The sequence below is a fragment of the Malania oleifera genome, chromosome 2 (assembly GCF_029873635.1).
Source record: "Malania oleifera isolate guangnan ecotype guangnan chromosome 2, ASM2987363v1, whole genome shotgun sequence".
Taxonomy (NCBI): Eukaryota; Viridiplantae; Streptophyta; class Magnoliopsida; order Santalales; family Ximeniaceae; genus Malania; species Malania oleifera.
The window spans coordinates 105,769,272-105,791,642 of record NC_080418.1 but is presented as its reverse complement, the minus strand read 5'-3'; the positions used below and the strand labels follow the sequence as shown (position 1 = coordinate 105,791,642).

The 22,371-nt window shown below is 34.8% G+C and overlaps 1 protein-coding gene across 1 annotated transcript; it reads left to right on the top strand.

Annotated features, from left to right (window-relative positions):
- The first annotated feature begins 1,993 nt into the window (after positions 1–1,993).
- Positions 1,994–3,748, top strand: LOC131148298 (scarecrow-like protein 14). The gene has a single exon (XM_058098015.1). The coding sequence runs from the start codon at positions 1,994–1,996 to the stop codon at positions 3,746–3,748; it is 1,755 nt and encodes a 584-aa protein (XP_057953998.1).
- Positions 3,749–22,371: the final 18,623 nt, after the last annotated feature.

Sequence of the window (22,371 nt, the reverse complement as noted above, 5' to 3'; positions counted from 1 at the left end):
CCAATAAGGCTTGATTGTTGATTTTAATTCTTAGTGTATTGAATCCTTTGTCTTGGGGCGTATTTATAGAGTTTAGAAAGTGTATTTCGTGTTCCTCAAGTGACATTGAGTGTTTTCCAAGTTTTCATAACGTTTAGAATTCAAAAACTCAATTATGTTTTCTTAATGTTTGAGGCATCAACTTGTATTCTCTTGTCTTGCCTAAGTAAATATGCTGGATTGATAGTGTGATATTGTTATGATATTAGTGGGTTTCAAATTTCATATAAAAGAACTTTTCTTTATGATCCTATTCAAAACTTGAAATTTTTTTTAAGAAAAGAAAAATGCAAAGTATCCCACTTTTAATATTTGATTTAAAAAAAAAAAGAAAAATAAAATAAAAATTACAAAATTAATGGACAAAAATTAAATTTTATATATATCATCAACATTTAATATTTTTAAATTTTTTAATAATTTTAAATGCAATTTAAAACATTGGTTCAACATGATGTCCTATATATACTAATTTCTAGACTATATAACTTGAAGATATAGCAACGACATAAATTTGTGAGATAGACTTATATTAATTAACTTATGGATAGTGGAGAGTTGTCTCTTGGAAAGATTATTCACAAGTTAATGTTTAAGTAGACCTATGGGAAATTTCTAACCTCTCTAATGTCTCCTTATAACTCGGGTGGGAGGTTTCCTAATATGGTATAATAGAGAATTTTTGAGTTAGGACATAATGCTATTATATTATGAATATTTTGCATTTATAATCGGATGGAAAAACTATAAACGTAATAGTAGTTGGGGTTGAAGCCCGAAAACACTCATGATGATATAATGAATATTTTGCAGATCCCTTGAATATAAACAACTGTAAAACCATGTAATTGTGCTCTTACTTTCTTATGTTTTTTATCTCAATCTGCTAATTATGTATGTGTTTATAACCACAAGATCTGTTTCACAAATAAGTATTCATTTTGAAAATTATTTATGCATTAGTCATTAGATATTCATGTTGAAAGTCATACGTTCAAATCTTAAAAAATTGGAAGCATTCTAGGGAGAAGTATTGACTACCATCTATTCTAAAGTCTGCCTTCTAATGAACTGAAATATATATAATTAAGGCTTCAACATAATTGTTAAAATTCATATAAAACTTAATGGGAAATAAAATTAAAAAAAAAGTCCAATGATTCAACTTTGACATACATATTTAGAAGGTTTTGTTATTCTCAAATTTTGAAAATGCATAGTAAGAAATTTTAAAATAACAAATAGTCTTGTTGAAAATGCATTTCGGTGTGAGACAATTGTCATTAATAAAATTATAAAAAAAAAATTCAATATTGCTCTTATGAGCATAGTTTATTGGGTGTTTGATTTGAATTTATGTAGATTTGAATAAAATTCAAAATAATTTAGACTTAATGGCGTGAACTTTTGGGTTAGGTTGCACTATGTGTATCAAGTTGCTACCTATGAGGACTTCCCTCATTTTAAAAATTTGGCCTTCCAATAATTAAAAAAAATTAAAAGAAAAATGAATTTTTAGTCCACCAAATACAATTTTGTATGGTGATTTGTTTATATCTATACAATTTTAAATTCAAAGGCCCAATCTTGCATTCTCAAGAACACTTGATCTCAAATCTGTAAAAAGTTTACAAAGTCAACGCCATTTTCTTTTTAAAGATCAAGATGGTTTAATGGGGATATATATTACACATAAGGAGAAAGTAAAGAAGATTATACGAGGAAGGCTTTGGAGATGAAGCTCAACTCGCCCTTAAACTTACAGAAACACCTCTAGTTTGCGAAGTAAACTCCATCTTTTAATCCCAACTTCATGAATGTCCCTTCCGTTCCACCCGAGCGAGACCCAGGTTACCTAGCTCTGCCTTCCACAATGACACCACCACCGAAGTAAGATTCTCAAGATGAAACTCACTTGTTTGAATCTATTTCCAAGGACATAGTGGATATTCTCATGAGCGATGACATAGAAGAGAAGTTGGGTAATTTTGTCGACCCTTTAGCTCTCAGAACTACAGAGAAATCTTTTCACGAAGCTCTAGGTAAGAAGTACCCTCCCTCACCTAGCCACCTCACTCTTTGTAAACCTGTTGAGAAATTTTCACGCAATTATAATGGTTCCAACAATTTTAATTTTCAATCCACTTCTCAAATGCCCTTCAGTTCCAAGGGGATTTGTTATGATGGATTGATGAAGCCTTCCGTAACCACTAATCCTTCAAGTAGCAGCAGGGATGGGTCCATTTTAAAGCAGTTCAGAAAAGGGGAAGAGAAAGCTCGCAAATACCTTCCAGTTATTGATTTTGAGAGCCATGATCTAGTGGTAGAGAAGAATGATAAAGGTGATTCTGATGCAGAAGAAGAAGAAGAAGAAGAAGGAAGGTCTAATGAGCACTTGGCGTTTTGTGGCGAAGTGGAAGAGTTATCAAACATGCTTCACCAGGTTTTTGTTTTTCTTGACATAGAAAAAGAGCATTCAGAGTGCACTGCTAATGAAGATTCCAAGAATAACCGAGCTAGTGGATTGATTGGTGGAAAAGATCGAGCAAAAAAAAGAAGAAATGTTGTAGTGGATTTAAGTGATCTACTTATTAGTTGTGCAGAAGTCCAGGCTGGTATTGACATTAGGACTACAAATAAACTTTTAAAAGAGATTAGGCAACACTCTTCTTATATTGGTGTTGGATCTCAGAGGATGGCACATTACTTTGCCAATGCTCTTGAGGCACGCTTGGCGGGTACTGGGGCTCAAATTTGTGCTGACATGTTTTCCAAGACACCACCACCTATTGACGTGTTGAAATTCTATCGATCTTTTGTCTTTGCCTGTCCTTTTAGAAGGATCTGTTTAAATTTTGCAAATCAGTACATTTTGGATGTGACTGAGAAAGCAACAAAAGTTCATATTATAGATTTTGGTACCACATTTGGATTCCAGTGGATCATCATTGTACGAGATCTTTTAGCTAGAGTTGGTGGAACTCCCAATCTTCGCATTAGAGGAATAGAGCCTCCTCAACATGGTCCTCAAAAAGCACAAGGAGTTGGGGAGACAAAGCATCCTATGGAAAAATATTTTGAACGGTTTAATATCTCATTTGAGTATAAGGCTATAGCAAAAAAATGGGACACTATTCAAATTGATGACATTAAGATCAACAAAGATGAGGTCATTGTTGTGAATTGTCTATACCAATTGGAGAATCGTCTACCTGATGACACAGTTGCATTGAATAGCCACAGAAATATCGTAATAGACCTAATTCGAAAGATAAATCCCAAAATATTTATCCATGGTGTTACGAATGGATCCTTCAATGTCCCCTTCTTTGTTAGACGGTTCCAAGAGGCGGTATACTACTATTATGCATGCTTTGATATGACGGATAAAATATTTACCCTTGAAAATCCAAGCAGGTTGATGTTTGAGCAAAGGATGCTTGGGCAAGAGGTTGTGAATACCATTGCATGTGAGGGTTCTGAGAGGATTGTGAGGCCTGAAACATATAAGCAATGGCAGGCCCGTAACACAAATGCTGGATTTAAGCAGCTTCCATTGAATAGGGACCTCGTGAAGAGATTAAGAGCGAAGTTGATATCTATGTACCACAAAGATTTTATGATTGAGGAAGATGGTCACTCGATGCTCCTAGGATGGAAAGGCAAAATATTGCAAGCTCTCTCTTGTTGGGTTCCAAATGAGTACTAAAGGCATTTCTCACACTACTTAGGGTTGGTGATGAATTTATTTCATGTTGGAGTATTGCGTTGTATTTGATCCCCATGATGATTTTAAACAATTTACACCCATTTTCATGATCAAAAAACTATAATTAACTTGCTAGTCTTCAAATTTTCCTATTCAATGTTTTCTTTGTTTTTGGATTTGTTCACCTGCATTTGGAATTGTATAAGAACTAGAGGTTTCTCCATGACTTCCTAGTTTGAACATTTTTATTAGTGACTCCTTTGTAAATTTATGTTGATTGTTAGGTTTATAACCAAAGTAAAATATTAGGAAAATTTAGAATTTCCATCCCTCTTTTTAGGTCCTTTAATTTAATATCTTGTGTTCTTTGCCCTTTTGAATCAATTGCATATCCTTTCCTTTTTAATTCGATTGCATATTTTTCTCTAGGAGTAGGCATGAAATATGCTTGTGCATAAAAAAAAAAAAAGGATTTATGAATGAATAAATTGTTTTGCACTTGTATTTGTATCATTCTTCTTCATTTAATTTTAAAAATATTGGCTTGATCCCTTGATTTATTATGAGTGAATTGGTGGGAAAATATTACTATGCTTTTTACTTGGGTAAGTGAATGGTGGTGGAGTTGTGGTTGATTCTACTACTCTTTTAAATTGAAATGTAGTTCTCCTACCATCCTCACTGACACACATAGTAGATATGATTAATAAGTTTTTATTTAACTTGCTATAAAATTATTTAGTTGATCATATTCAATCTTTATAATTTAATTAAATTAGTATTCCATGTATTGATATAATAATTTGTTTGGAGACAATTTATATATGAAAAAAGAAATACACCATGTGTGGATATGTATCGAATTTGGAGTTGTATTCAATTTAAATAAGATGTAATATAAAGTTGTATTCAAATTTATCAAAATTCACCTCAATTTTAAATTTAAAATTGAAATTTATGCTCATAAATGCAGTGTTTCTCATATTTCCTTTTACTTTTTAACTTTTTCTTTCATTATTTTTATGGTGCTTGGGGGGTCAAAGGGGATAATTTGGAAGTCTCTATATAAAAGTCGTGAAAGTTCTTATTTATTTATAGTTTTTCTTTTTGATTTTTTTTTTTAGCTTCCTTGACTATATTTTTTATTTTTTTTAGTGCTTTCCTTGTGCATGAGTTAATGTTTTATTTCAAGAATGTATAAAATATAAACTGTATAAGTGTATGAGCCCGCTTGACTGAAATGGTATTCCTTCATAGTTTAATTTGCAAACTAAACTCATCGCCTCACTTTTATATTTGATTTATATAAAAATCACAATCCATTACAAGTTTTTCAAACTTGTGCCTAGGTCAAGCTTGAGTTTAATAATTATAAAATCCATAGAATTCGAGTCAAATTTTTACCTAAGAAGCCGCCGCTCGCGTACGACAAATTGCCGATTGGCGTACTGCCCAAGTTTTCTATATATATAAAATATGCAGTAATGGTATACGGGCCGTGGTTGGATATTCGTATCTATGTTTCATCCTTGAATGTGAGTCCAATTTATCCTTGAATCGGGTCCGTTCCTAACTTAATTGGATTTAATTTTACTCAAGTTTCAATGTTGAGTATTTTTTAATAAGTAGAGTTCAAATTTAAAAAGATTATTCGAGTCGAGATTAATTAATTTTTTTTAATTTTATTATTTTTATAGTATTTATGTGATGGAATATATATTATATATATATATATATATATATATATATGTATGTATGTATTATAATCTAGTCGAATTCAAGTTTTTCAAACTTGTACCCGAATCAAATTTGAGTTTAACAATTATGAAATTAATCGAATTCGAGTCGAGTTTTCAAACTTTATATTTTCAAATTAGGTTGAGTTTGAATATTTTATTGGGTTGACTCGATTTGATTCGAATATACCCCTCTTTCATTCACTCTTGTAACGACCTGAAATTTTCATCCATATTTTTTTTCCTTCTACATTAATATGTATAATTTCTGGTACCTTACATGAGCATAGCTAACATCATCACGGCTCGAAATGAGACCGTGGTATCCTATGCATTTCATATAACACCTAAGCAGCAGAAGTACATACATATCCATCATATCCCAAAATACAATACTAGAGTACTATATACCTAGTTGTACACATACACACATATGCATAACACTTTCCAAAAATTCCAAAATCCCATGGGTTCCACACACCAGCCCAAAACTCACCCCAAAAACTATGCCGACTCTACACCAACTCTACCTCTGAGTCGGCCCTGATCGCCTCTCTCAATTATCTGAAATGTTTAAGAAAGTTGGGGTGAGACACCACCTAGTAAGGAGAAACATGTTATTACTAGTGTGTGGCATATGAGTTATTTGGCAACATATCATTTAATTAATAATGTATATGATATACATAAAGAAAAACATGTGTATAATAACACATGCTTATGTCATTTAGAATATGAGAATTTCTGAGATATCTATTCAAAAGTACTTCTATCTATAATAACTAATCTTTGCTTTCTGTGTGTACTATACATAAACATAAATCTGTAAACTTCCCCTTAGATGGTTATATGTCATGACTTACCCCTTCATGACTGGGTTTTGCGGCCCGTAGGAGGCACTAAACACTAGTTGGCCCTCCAATGCTAGCCTAATTATATGCATATCTAGATGCCTATAACACGAAAGGCCCGCTACACCTGGTCCGGAGGCCAGGGACTCACAACTCTACTTGAGGGCACAATCGGCCATACCATACTCTATTTGAGACGTATGGTTGCACTATCTATACTGTATCGCAATGGTACCGTACTCTGTAAATTGTTGTATTCCATCTGGGTATAATACTGTATAGTAATATTTCTATATAAGTCTAACTATTTTACCATGATTTTGTATTTCTGTAATAACCATGATTCTATAACAACTGTATAGCCATGATGCTATAATATCTGTATATCTATATATTCTATAGCTATAGTTCTGTATTTTGTATGTCATGGCTTTATATTCTGTATAATCTATATTTCTATACATCACAGTTCTATGTTCTGTATATCATGGTTCAATAAAATTTTGCATAATCATGGTTCTGTATATGTCTGTATAATCATGGTTCTGTATATTTGCATAATCAGGGTAATAAAACACTGTATAGTCAACTCCGTAAAATACTGTACAATCTTGTGCTGAAATATACTACGTAATAATAATTCTGTAAAATATTGTATATTATATAAATTGTAGTTCTGTAGAATTCTATATAGCCATAGCTCTATATATAAAATTGTATAAGTTATGTTCCATAACTCTGTAAACTATATAATTATGTTTCTGTAAAACTGTATAGCATATTTCTGTAGAAACTATATATAAGCATAATTCTGTACTTTGTCAGAATAATGTATACTATTTCAGTAATTCTCATGTCACATAACTAAATAAAATTCCATATAAATATATTCTATAAAGTTATATAATTTTCACGCTCTGATCAAATACTATGTTATATTGGTAAAATGTCTAATAACGCTAGCATAACATGTATTCCCCTTACCTGACTATCTAGTTCTACATACTATTTTATAATCCCACACATGCGGCATTCATAATTTTCAACACCCTGAAATAACACCCATATAATCCCTAGTCACACAGCTGAATTTACCATAATAATTATTACATTCATATTTCCCCCAACTCCACATATCCAACATTTCTAAACTATAATTTACCTAAACTCTTGAAAAGATACTCGCTGGGGTCCTCAACCCATACCTGCAGGGTCCCAAAAATGCCTTAACACTGAAAACATAATACCCCAGTTTTACTCCACAAAATACCAGTATATTCCCATACAACACAGAATCTAAACTCAGATAAGTCTGGTAATACTGAAAATACCCAAATAATCAACTTACCCTAATTTTGGGTTGGTGCCCAAGTTGGCCTAACCAACAATCTACGCTAGCAAACTTGAAGAAAATCTTCCTAGGAGTATCGTGGCGACTTGTGATCGTCGAACCGGCGAAGAACGAAACCGTAATCGTGGAGAGAAGGTAGAGGAGATGAGATTTAGAGAGAGAGAGAGAGAGAGAGAGAGAGAGAGAGAGGGTTTCATTCAAAAATTCTAGCTGAAAAACCTGAGTTTGGCATATTTATAAAATGTTGATTCGTCAACGAGAGACATCACCTCATCGACGAGTCCATGAAAGAAGTTCGTGGACGAACTCATAACCTCTTCGATGAATTCAGGCTCTTCCAAAACCCTTCTCGGTAAGTGCTCGTCGACAAGACATGAGTCCATGTCAACGAGCCCAAGAAGGCTTCTCGTCGACAAGCGCTCTGGGTTCGTTGATGAGACCCTACTGAGTCCCTCTTGAATTTTCATTTTCTCTCTTTTCTTTCATTATTTAATTACTATAATTCTTCGGGTCTCTACAACTCTTTTCTAACTATATGAATTAATAATGGTCATTGATCCGTGAGTCTCAATTTTTTTATATATGCACTTTGTGAATCTTGCTGATTGATGATTAACTAATTTATATAATTATTATTTCTCATATGCCAAATGACTATTTTAATACACTACTTAGATAAAATACCTGTGCTATTTTTTTACGAAACACTCTAGTGAGGCGAAGATTAAAATTTTTGGCTTATATTTATGAGAGGTATTAAATTTGAATTTGTATGAATTTAAATGATATACAATATAAAATTCACAGCACTTCAAATCCAAGATTAGAAATCAATGCTTCTAAACACAACATTATGTTATGTTTGAGGTTTTGAATTTGATTTTAATAATATGAGAATGGATATAAAATAGAAGTGTTAGGAATGGTGTATTCCCAAGAGAGGGGTGAATTGGGTATTTTAAACTTCCTAAGTCAATTTATATCTATTTAGAGATCTACAATCAGTATAACGCAACCTATGGTCTTTCTAAGCAATCTCAGTTCCTACAAATATTAATGTATGAAGATAATTAAGACAAATAAAGCATTCACAACATATTAATCATAAGCATAAAAGTTCAGAAAATAAATAACGTAGGAAATGAGAGAATGACAGTTATTTTTATTGAGGTTCGGCCAAAATAGCCTACATTCCCGCCTCAAGCTAACTAGCAAGAGGATTCCACTATTTGCTCACTTAACCGGGTGAAGCAATACCACTTACACTCTCCTTATGGGATAGAAACTCCCTAAATCAAATTATGGGGCTGAGCCACAGACAATTTTCCTTACGAGGCGGAGACACCTTAGTTCAGTTACTAGGCTAAGGCAAACTGTGCACACTTTAGAAGATGGTGCAAATTCTAGCTCACCTAACTGGGTTCGAGCCAAACCAGGACTCTTTACAGGGTGAGTCTCCCTCTTCAAGTCACGCCGAGAATACAAATAGAAAAAATTTTGGTGTACAAATAAAGGCATCTCAAAGAGCAGAGATGTACAATATGAAGCACTAAAAATGCACTCATATAGATATGAAATAAAGCTCAAGTGAGTATGGGAATTTTTATTAATATAGTTTTTGCAATCTTTAAGTAAGATAAATATGATTAGCACTTCAAAGATTTAAACCCAAATACAAATTTATCCAAAAATATTTTTCAAGTAAAATGAAGGAGAACCTAAGGTTTTGGCAAAGACAAATGTGGATGATTTGAATGCAAGAAGATTTTCATGTAAAGTATATATCAATAAATATAATGCTCAAAGCCTTCTTGAAAAATCTTCAAAATTTCTCCAAGAATAATTTTTGAAATGAAGGAAGGAGAGGAGAAATTTGTGCAATATAGAATCTTTCAAGCAATGTATATGAGTTCATATATGTTCAAGATTTTGTAAGAAATAACCCAAAATGATTTTCTCCCAAGAAGAGTTTTCAAGTAAACAAGTAGGAGAAATAATAAATCACTCCCAAAAATATTTTTGATGATGAAAGAATATGAGAGTAGATATGAACTTTTGATACAGAAATTTAATACTCTCTTAAAAATAATTTTCAAAAGAATAAAAGGAAAGAGTAAAATCTTGCAAGCTTATGAAAATAATGCCCAAAAATATTTCAGAGGATTTTCAATCAAATCATTAATTTAAAAATGATTAATGAGGGGGTATTTATAGTCTTGCAAAAGTATGACCTTTTAGGACACGGAGGGTATTTCTTAAATTATTTAATTAAAAAATAATTGTTTTTAAGCGCTGAAAAATGGACCAACCCGAAAGGTTCGATCGACCAGGGGCTTCGCCGGTCGGTTGACCAAAGCCAGAAATTCAAATTTTATTTAGACTCAATCGGCTAAGGAGAAACCTGGTCGGCTGACCATGGCGATTTTCCAGACCTTTGTAGGTTCGGTCAGCTAAGCTTAAGGTCAGTATGCTGAGCCTTGAAGGGCTATCAGCTGAGACTATTTTTTAAACTAAAGTGACCGGTCGGTTGTCCTTTAGAAACTGGCCAAAAACCAAAGGCCCGTTGATGGAGGATTTTAGTTATAAATGAGGTCGGTCGACTGAGGCATTTCAAGCTTGAGAGGGTTGGTCTACCGAGGTCTTTATAACCTAATATTAGCCTTGATTTTGACCTTAAAGATGTTTCAAAAACCTTTGCTTGATTTTAACTTTTATGAAAGGATTTTTTATGATAGTGATGGTTCCTAAGGTCTGTCTACGGTCATTCTAAGTCTGACATTCATATCATGCATGAAATGCATTATTACAGACCAAAACTTAAAATGCAATTACAAATGAAATGATCAAATGTCTTCATTCTTCTTTGCTCTTTTGTCTTCCATGGAATACGCCAGATTGTATAGCTTTAAGTTTTGTCCATTTATCTTATGTGTGTGCCAAAATATAAACCTGTTCAAGTACTTGAAAACACATATAAGATCCTTGTGTTTTGTCAACATCAAAATAGAGATCGGACTCAAAAAGTCAACAAGAAGATAGACTACCTTTTATTATATAGTTTGAACTTAATATGATCTTCCAAATGACCAAATAAAAATGTTCATTACTTCCAAATTAAGCTTAAAAATCATAAAAATATATCACATGATTTTACACATGAATGATGTTGAAATGTACATAATTAAAATCAATTCAAAATTTAAACAAACAGATAAATAGAGCAACAACTTATCAAATATACTAATTAAACATATGATTCAAACAAAGGATGCTAATAAAAACCAAACTAGAAATGCTTCAACAGAAAAAAACAACAAAACAAGAAACAAACAAAAAAACAAACAAAATAAAGGTTGCAACTTAAAATACTTTACGTTACAAGAATAAAAAAAGAAAAAGAAAAAAAGAGAAAAGGCATTAAGGGGTTGGATGCTCATCCTAGCTCACTCAAACAGATAAGATCAAACTTAGGTCCTTACCATGACCGATTCAAACTTGAAACCCACTCAACTAACTTAGTTGGGTCAAGCTTATCTTGAATCCTATACTGGCTCATCGTGTGTTAGATTAAGAATAATTAAGCTCACTTTTGAGTAGGCATATAGAATGTAGACAACATAGCAGTATATATTCTTATAAAATCTAATAATTTTTAATTTTTATTATTTATTAATTAAAATAAATTATGACATTGAATTTTGTGTGATTGTTTAATTTTACATTATGCTATTTTTTATATAAATTATTTTGATCTAGGTGTAATCCCAAGAGGGGAGTGAATTGGGTATTTTAAAAATTCTTTGACCCTATTTACCACTTACTCCCTATATGTATTTTTAACAAATCAATGGTAGGGACTTATGACTGAATTAAAGTTATTTTATCAATGAGTTACGTTTACCCAATTAATTGTGTGTAAAGTAATTCAACATCCACAAGCAATGAAATTAATATAAAGTAGTGCGGAAAATAAAGAGTTAAGGGAAGAGAGAATGCAAGCACGATTTTACAAGGTTCAGCCAACCCGGCCTACGTCCTCGCCTTGAGCAACCCACTCAAGGATTTCACTAAAATCCCTCCTCCTTAAATTGGGATGGAACTTCCCTTACAATCCGCTACTTACAAGAGGTACAACTCCCTCCTACTCCATTGCTTTCAAGAGGTACAACTTCCTCCTCACACCCGGTTCACAACCCGAACCGTGATTACAATTTAGGCTCAAATCTGCAAACATTCAATGTTGCTTCTAACAAAAGCTGGTGAGTATAATTCAAATTACTAATACATTAACATATGATATAACTTGAAGCTCAGAATGTATGGAAATGATACAATCGTTTATGTATGATATGTTTCAACACACAAATCCCTCTTTAACCAAAACTCCCAAGTAATGATATATTTAAAACGCTTTGGAGAATTTTAGGGTTCTTAGTTCACTTTACAAAAATGCACAAATATATTTGATGTGAACTTATTAATAAAAACTTTGTCTTGAATATTAAATCAATCAAAATCACAAAGTTTTCTTTCAAGTATTCAATCACAACACAACCTTTGCAATCTGCAAATATATATAGATATGTATTCCAAAGATAAAAAACCAATGGGATCTATTTTAGAAAATATCCTTCAACAATATATGTATTTAAGAATTCCAAGGATATCTAATCAAGTGGATTTTTAATATTAAAAGTATCGAGTCCTTGAATCGAAAAACTCACTTGAACCTAAAATATTTAATCAATAGCTAAAGCTCTTTTCAAGTGGTAATCTTATCAAAGTGATTTAATATATATATATATATATATATATATATATATTGTTCATAGAGCTTATATATATATACTTGGTACTATGACGTTGCTTTTAAATAGAGATGTGGTTTTATTTGATTAAGGTGCAACACATTCCTTTATTGCTGCTAACTTTGTAAAATTGTGTGGAGTGGAGACCCAAGTCATGAATGAAGAGTTGTATGTAGTCACACCGTCTAGGAGTGTATCATTCTGTAGGAGGATGTTAGAAGACTGCCCCGTGGTAATTCAGGGGAGGTTGCTACCGGCGAATCTTGTGGTATATGATATGTCAAGGTTTGATGTTATACTAGAGATGGACTGGTTATTCTCCAAGTATGCTGTGATCGACTATCATAGAAAGGTGGTAGTGTTCAGACCTCCTGGGGAGCAGGAGTATGAGTTTGTAGGATCGTGTGTGCTTTCGACGCCACAGGTTCTATCGGCACTACAAGTGGTAAAGCTAATATGATAGCTGATGCGTTGAGTCGGAAGTCAGAGCATGTGGCATTATTTGTGTTTGTAGCTCAGCATCACATCAAACGAGATCTGGAAAGCCTTGGTATAGATTTGATGGCCGGTGATCATCAAGCTTTCATTGCTAGCTTGGTGATCCAATTGACTTTGTTCGAGCATATTAAAGCCGTGCAGGCTAGTGATGCAGAGTTAGTGGAAATAGTGGAGAAGGTGCAGTAGGGGTTGGCTGCGGACTTTAACATCTCTGAGGGAGGTGTGTTGAGGGTTGGAACCAGGATGTACATTCCAAACGACTCAGAAGAACGATTCTGGAGGAAGTGCATTTCTCTCTTTATACGGTACATCCATGTAGTACAAAGATGTATCGGGATTTGCGTAAGACCTTCTGGTAGAGTTGTATGAAAAAGGAGATTGCTTAGTTTGTGGAATAGTGTCTAACGTGTCAGTAGGTTAAAGCTGAACATCATAGGCCGGCAGGGCCGTTATAGTCCTTAGCTATTTCGGAATGGAAATGAGAGCATATTTTAATGGACTTTGTGACTGGTTTGCCACCAGTACTTTACGAGCAAAATTTCATTGTGATCGTGGACAGACTAATGAAATCTGCTCATTTCACACCGATGAAGGTTAGCTATCCTTTGAGTAGGTTAGCGGATCTTTACATGCAGGAGATAGTTAGAATGCATGGGGTGCCGATGTCCATTGTGTCATATCAAGACCCGAGGTTTACCTCTCTTTTCTGGAAGAACTTGTAGGATGCACTGGGGACGAAGCTTACTTTCAGTATAACATTCCACCCCCAGACTGACGGACAGTCGAAAAGAACAATACATAACTTGGAGGATATGTTATGGGCTTGTGTGTTAGACTTCGGTGGTAGTTGGATGTAGTTTATGCCACTAGTAGAGTTCGCCTATAATAATAGCTTCAAGGCTAGTATCGGGATTGCACCGTTCGAGGCTTTGTATGTTTGGAGGTGTCGAACTTCTCTGTACTGGGATGAGGTTGGTGAACATTAGGTGTTAGGACTTGAACTTGTGCAGCAGGCATCTAAGAAGGTGGGTTTGATCCTAGATAGGATTAAATCGGCTCAGAGTAGGTAGAAAAGTTACGCGAATGTTCACCACTGTGAGTTGGAGTTCGAGGTGGGGCTAAGATATTTTTGAGAATTGCTCCGATGGAAGGGGTGATGAGATTTGGGAAGAAGGGCAAGTTGAGCCTGAGGTATATCAAACCATTCAAGGTTTTTGAGCGAGTGGGTCTGATAGCCTACAGGATTCCACTACCCCCAGCACTCTCGAGGATCCATCACATATTATTAGTTACGAGGAATTGGAAATTGAGGATACTTTAGCGTACGAAGAGGTACTCGTTCAGATTCTAGATCGTAAAGTTCAAAAGTTACGTACAAGGACATACCGTTGGTGAAGGTATTGTGGCAAAATCATAAGGTCGAGGAAGCTTCTTGGGAACTGGAAGCAGAGATACGCCGGAAGTATATAAAATTGTTTTGAGTATATGTGTATTACCCTACTTTGTATGGAATAGGTGGTTAGTCTTCGGGAGTATGTGTTATTGTGAACTCCTAAGACGATTTATGTATTTAACCACGGTATTCTTTCACTATAAGTGAGGGTATATATGTATTTTGATGGGGCTTCATTATAATAGCCGCCGGTTCTTTCTAGAGTCGAGTGTGAGAATAAGTTCATGAATGAGATATTACAAATTTCGAGGACAAAATTTTTGTTAGAAGGGAAGGCTATAAGAACCCGAACCATGATATATGGAATAAATTAATAAAGAGAAGGGTAAAATAGTAATTGAGCAGGCTTCGTTAACGAAGGCCTTTAGTTGTTCGGCGACGAAATACATAAGCTCATCGATGAGGAGAAGCTGAGAGGTTTGGGAAAGCCGAAAATCTCAAGCTCGTTGACGAGGACACCACATCGTCGATGAACTCCCTTCATTGACTCATGAAAAAAGACGTCATCTCGTCGATGAGGTTGGCCGAGTCAAAGGTGCTATAAATATCCATTTGGTTGCTTCTAAGCTAAGAAATGGAAAAATTCTCTCTCTCTCTCTCTCTCTGGGAACTCGAAATCTATTGACCTGATAGGTCATACCCAATTTTGATAATGACAAATACTCTTGGTATTTGATGACTTTTGAGTTTGTGTGTAGGTATATAATTAGCAGATCAACTAATGGCACATGAAGACTCAAAGTCTAAAGACCCTAAAGACTTCTTTTGTTGTAATATATATTATATGGGTCTGTAATAATTTATATCGGTCTGTAATAATCTCTGCATGTCATGCATGTGGGTATTTGTAAGCTCATAGATGCTATAGACTGACCATAGAGACTGAATGACCTTAAGGCACCTTTCAGCCGACCGAAAGTTGACCGATGCCAGGTTTTTGGCGTACTTAGTAAAACCTTAGAAAGGACCTTAGGTCCCAGAACTTGCATGAAAGAAAGACCCCAATATCACTTATAATATTAGGGGAATTAAATAAATAAAAATATAGACTTAAATTGAAAATATGTGAGAGATTGGGCAACCGAACCCCAGGTGTTCAAAACACCTCAGGCGCCCGAACCACTGAGAAGTCAACGGGTTGACCAGGTTTCAGGCAACCGAACCATAAATGAGCACATCTCCCTCGGGCGACCGAACCCATGTCAGAGTGCTTTTCACCAACTCGGGCACGACCAGGCACTCGAAGTCATGAACAGAGGCTACTGACTTTGATTCAGGCTGTCGAAGCATGACAAAGGCGACTGAACTCATTAAATTACTTTTATTCTTCTATTTGTTTGGGTGACCAAACCTCAGTTTAGCAACCCAAACCTCGGTAGGCTAAAGTTAATTTAACTGTGGTGAAACTAGGTTATGTTGGGTTAAGTGTGTTTAAACATTTTGAATCTTTTCTAATAATTCCCAACAAGACCCAAACGGTTATATTTTTACCCCTGCCTATAAATATGGATTCATTTGTGACGATTAGGGTGAGATTAGCCAAAATAATTAGCAAAAATCCTCTCTATCTCAAAATCCCATTTTGCCCAAAATACTCTCAAATATTCATTCCTTGATACATCTTGATATTGTGAGAGTTTATTGAGTGGTCTTGTGTTTATTAGATAGTGCTAATACTCCCACTTGCTTGTGTGATTGAGATACTACTTTTGGGGAGTTAAGCTTAGGTTTATCCCACAGATTTTCATACTATAAATCTTGTATTGGGATAACCTAGTAAGCTTAGGATATTTGCATTATTATTACAAGTATCCAACAGCTTGAATTTTTGTTGTGCAAAGACTTTTTCAAACAAAAAAAATATTTTCAAACTAGTTTTGTGTTCATTTCATTGAGGAATATCTTCTTGAACTAGTTTGACTATCTGATTCATATCTTTGGATTATTGATTTTCTACTGATTTTTGATTTGCTTAAATTCCAAGGTATTGCCTGTTTAGAACACTCTTGAACATTATTAGTGATAATATCTTGTTGAGTGTAACTTGCACAAATATACACATCACTGAGCTTACATTTACCTATACTGTTGATGTGTATGTGATTGCGCGTATTGGGTACATTTCTACTTTACATGAAAGCATAATCATTGTACAATTTGATTGTGAAGAATACTATTGTATTTCCAAGCGTGGCTTAAGGGGGTTTGATCTAGCCCGGAAGGATCAGGTTGGGGTCAGCCCTGTGAATTTGACCTAGGGCCTTCTCCGCCCCGCAAGGAGAATTTGTAAAGGTTGAGGTCAGCCCTATGTTAATTGAGCTGGTTGTATTAGGTTCTACTCCACCTGTTAAGTGAGCCATTAGTGGAATCCTCGGGCTTGCGAGCTAGAGGTGGGGATGTAGGCACAGTTGGCCAAATCCCGATAACATATCGTGTATGCATTTAATTTTTCTGTAATTTATTTTATCGCACATGTGTGTTATATCCTGAATGCCACACATGATTTTGTTTTCCCACGTTATATTTATATGCGCATTTGGAACTGCATAGATAGACCCTAGGTTACAAATACATTGTTGTTAGATTAGCTAAACATAAGAATAATTTTTAAAATTCCAATTCACCCCCCTCTTGGGAATACACCAAAGCTAACAAAATCCACTCTCTCTCTCTCTCTAGATTTCTTCGCCGATCGTTGCCTGAATTTACGATCCGATGTTACTGCGAGGATCAGGGAAGGATTCTCTTCGAGATTAATGAAACAGATCTTCGTTTCAAGCATTTTTGGGTTTTGGCTCAAAATTGAAGTAAGGCTCGGTTTTCATTTTCGTTCCGGTAGTTTAATGGGGAATGAAATTGTGAGTATATTATGTACTGTGATTTATAGGTTTTGGGAACTTAGCTCGCTGTTTAGGAGCCGTAGAGTTTGGGATTGAATTTTTGGGGAAAGATAAGGGGATTCTATTTATGTCGGTTATTTTCAAAATCGGACTCGGTAGAACTATAGTTCACTGTCCTGTGTCTGTTTTGGATACTCATTAGGGGGGATTTAACGGGGAAAAATTATAGGTTTTGCATATTACAGTTTTGGGAAAATGGGGCATTAGGTTGCATCTCTGGTTTTGTTAGGAAACAGTGAATATATTGTGATATATATTGGGTTATAGAGATGGTTGTGCCTTGACTTATTTTTAAACTATATTCCGTAAATCATGATTGTTGAGATTACCGAATAAGTGTGGATTGATTTGTTATATGAACATGCATATGTTGTGATTTTCTAAAATGAGATATAGGAACAGGGTTCCAAATTTTTCTTGGTTGTGAAAGAGTGTCTGGCTCTATATCCGAGAGTGTGAGATATCACTTGCCAATGATTGGCAAGAGTGTCCAGCTCTATATCCAAGGGCGTGAGCCTTACCGACTGATAACCAAAGGGTGTGGATCCACCAGTTGTACCAGTACGATGCCATGGGAGCCTGAGGCTACGCCATGTGCTGAGGACGCCGTGTAATGCGGGGCAGCTTCAAGCTGAAGGGTGTGACGACACTAGGTTACTTGATCATGTGTGTGTGCATGTGATGCACTATACTGGAACTGTTTTGTGAAAATACTAGAATTGTATTGAACTGTATATGTTTTATGTCATGATAACACTCATGTGACACACACTGATATAACATGGATCTAGCTTACTGAGAAGTGTCTCAACCCTATCATACGTACATATTTTTCAGGTCCTTCGAGTAACCAAAACTAGCATCCTTGAGTTGGGAGCATAGTGGTCGGTGTACTTCAAGAAGTACTTGTATAAGTACCAGGATTGTAACATCCTAAAAATTTTTACCATTTTTTTTTATATATATGTATATCTACATCCATACCTAAGCAGCGGAAACACAAATCATACAACCATTTACATGTATACTAAACAATACCAAAATCCAGTGTATATCAACTATAGCCATACAAAACAACCTCTCCAACATCATATACCCCAAAATACAACACTCTGTCAGAACTCACCCCCTAACCGGGGTACTCAAAATACTCTCTATCCGCAAGCCTGATCTGCTCGCCTAACTAGCTCACCTGAAAAATGTTAAAATAATGGGGTGAGTCGATGCTCAGTAAGTGGAAATATGCTATTACTAGTGTGTGGCAGCTAAGTTAAGAACACTTTTCAAATAGCAATTGAACTGTAATGTAATAAATAATCTATAAAACATATCTTTCTTTTCACAATTTAAAATATAATTGTATCATCTATGTTTTCTACTTTTCATACTGCTAATATCATACTATAATCATCATATACTGTAAAACTGTATACTTATACTTAACTGTGCTTTATCCTTGGAACTCTGTATATTATGATTTAACCCCTCATGATAGGGTTGTGCGGCCCGTAGGTGGGACTTAATCTTATACTTAACTGTGCTTTATCCTTGGAACTCTGTATATTATGATTTAACCCCTCATGACAGGGTTGTGCTGCCCGTAGGTGGGACTTAATCTGGTCGGCCCTCCCGTAGGTGGGACTTAATCTGGTCGGCCCTCCAGATAAGTTAATATACTCTACACTACCTTAGCCCGACCAAACTGCATCCACTCCTAGGCTCGGGACTAGCTGCTACCTCGTCAAATCGGCCCCCTCCACCTAGTGAATTGGGGAGCAACATATGCTCCGAGTACGGTTGATGGTACCCACACACTATCTGAGATATGTGGTTGCACTCTATCTATATAGCAACGGTACCATGCTCTATATTCTTTATCTATATCTGTTTGTATTCTTTCCTTAGGGATCTGATACTATATACATATATACATACATACTCTTTTACTGTTTTCATCATGTTACTAAAATTACCATAACGCTATCTTTCTGTACTGTAAATATTGTAATCTCTGTATACTGTATCTGTAGCATCTTGATGCTATTTCTGTATATCTGCCTGTATACTCTGTTTATATACTCTGTCTATATACTCTATCTGTATACTCTGTATGTTAAGGTAATAGGAAACATGGCATGCTATAACTCTGTATATAATGTTCTGTATAAAGCTGTAATATATATACTGATCTGAATAAAATTGTATACATGTATATGTATATATATATCTGTTTCATGAAACTATTCGCATAAAAGTTATATATGCATGTAAATTTCTCTGTATAATCTCTGTGAATATGTATCTATATCTGTATATTCTGTATAACTCCATATACTGGGAAAAACTATATAAACTGTATATACTGTCTATATCTATGTATTCAGTATAGTATGATATATTATAAAAGCTATATAAGTTCTTCACCACATGTAAATCTACTCAGGCCACACAAGCATTTAGACTCATATTCTATAAATACTATATAATAAACCGGTATAAATATATATGTATGAAATCTCTGATAGCATTATGAAAACTCCTAGCATAACATATTTCCCTTACCTTATCTTTGAAAAGCCCCTACCATATTTAGCTTGATACCCGCAAGGTTCCTAGTTCAACATCCTGAAAACAAAATCCCCCATAACAAAATATCAATATTTTCTTACTTACATCATTTCTTATAACTGAGGGAAAGGCAAATACTAAATAAAATGTCTTATCCTGAGATTGGGACGAAATCCAAACCAACTTTTCCAACGATCAGCTCCGGTAAACTTGTAAAGAACTTTGCCAGGAGCATCATGGTAGCCTCAGATCTTCAATCCGACGAGAAACAGGCCCGAAAATGAAGAGAGAAGTGAGAGAGGGACGTAGAGAGAGAGAGGAGAGGTTTCTTGCGCCGTTTTTCATCAAAAATCCAAGTTAAAACACTATTTATACTACGGCCGTCATCGACGAGACACATCATCTCGTCGATGAATCTTTTAGTAATTTCATTGACGAACCTTGTTTCCTCATCGACGAAATTCAGGCTGCCCCAAAACCTCTCTTGGTATTTTCTCGTCGATGAGTTCCCTTATGCACTCGTCGACGAAGCCTACTGCCTCCTTGTGTTTGTGTTTCCATTTCCCTCTCTCTTATTATTTAAATACCATTATTTTTCGGGTTGTTACAAGGATTATGTTGGGATGCCATTTTGGGATTTTTGCTGGCAACCGAGCTTATGTTTTGTATTATAAAGCCTAGACTTCTTTTTGTATAAACTCTGTTATGGTACAAATTATGTATAGAAAGAAAATTTTTTGCTGTGTATATGTTATGTATGTGAATGTGTATAGAGTGTACAGAACCCCATGGGGTTGGACCCTCATTCATTATGGTGTATCATTGGTGCTTTTTATGATACATGGACATGTTAGATTACTGATTCACCCCTAGGCCCCATTACCAGGTTTGAGGTGTGACACTCATAACACTATAACCCCTTTCCTTAAGGGACCCTCTTCCACACACCCTCCGATTTTCAGTGGTGTTAATTACACCTATTGGAAATTGAGGATGCGTATATATCTTCAGAACATTGATTGGAAGGTGTGGAGAGTAGTCTCTAAGGGAAATTATGTTCCTATGAAAACTGAAGGTACAACTAGAGTTCTTAAGACTGAAGAGGAATATAATGATAATGATATGAAAGTTGTTAGTTTGAATGCGACTTCCATGAATAATTTGTAATGTGGTCTTGATGTGAATGAATTTAATAGAGTTGTGGCATGGAGAATTTAATAAAGTTATGGCATGGTCATCTACTAAGGAGATATAGGATAAGTTAAAGGTCACATATAAGGGTACTAGAGATGTGAAAGATTGTATGATTGATATGCTGATCAGTGAGTACGAAGCCTTTAGGATGAACACTGGTGAGTCTATTCAGGGCATGTACACTAGATTCACACACATAATAAATTCACTGCATCTATTAGGAAAGACCTATCCTGTATATGAGATGATTAGGAAAGTTCTTAGAGGCTTACCTCCTGTTTAGGAAGTTAAGGCTACGGCCATTTATGAGGGTAGAGACATTAAGGCCATGTCACTAGACAAACTAGTAGGTTCACTTATCACCTATGAATTAATGAGAGACTTAATGAGCACAATAGGCTGAGAAAAGTAACTGCACTAAAAATGTCTACTAATTCATCTAGTGAGTGCAGCGAACTTGATTCTGGAGATGATATGGCCATGCTAACTCTGAAATTCAGCAAGTTCTTCAGGAAGAACAGTAGGCCATATCGAAAGTCTAGGTATTCTGTATCTGGGAAGGGAGAGTGAAATTAGGATAGCTTCCCAAGAGGGGGGTGAATTGGGAATTTCAAAACTTTCTTTTTAATTCCTTTTAAGAATACTTAACTTCTTTTATTGTTTAACCAATTCTTTTACTTGTTTGTTTAATTTGTCAAACACACAATAACTTGGTTTCTTTTATACAATCAACAACACAAGCACTTAAATAACTAAATCACCAAACAACCTTTCAATCAACCACACTATCCAAACTAATCAAACACAATTTGAAAGAAAACAACCAAACCAAAATTAAGATATACAGTAGTAAGAAATTATGACAGTTGTTTGTTTATGTATGCCTTATAAAAATGAATCAAGCCCTGTAGTTGAATGATATGCTTGTTAAAATAAATTTGCTTCTTTTATATGATTTACAACCACACATCCACACTCTTCCCAAAATTCAGAATTCAAGTAACCTATTAATTAATTTTCTTTGGTTGTTTTAACCAAGTAACGTACTCCCATATGGTTTCTGCAAAGTATGGTTTAACCAACATACTCCCTTTAGGTTTCCGCAACCCAAATCAAAATTAAACTTTAAGTTTGTTTGATTTCCAAATATATGTAGTGTTTATGATTTCAAATTTAAACCATCCACACAATATAAATATGCTAAAAATAAAGAGTAAGGGAAAGAGAGAGTGAGACACAGGATTTTACGAGGTTCGGCTTCAAC

Coding starts and splice junctions, on each gene's coding strand:
- LOC131148298 (XM_058098015.1), top strand. CDS start 1,994: ATGAGCGATGACATAGAAGAGAAGTTGGGTAATTTTGTCGACCCTTTA.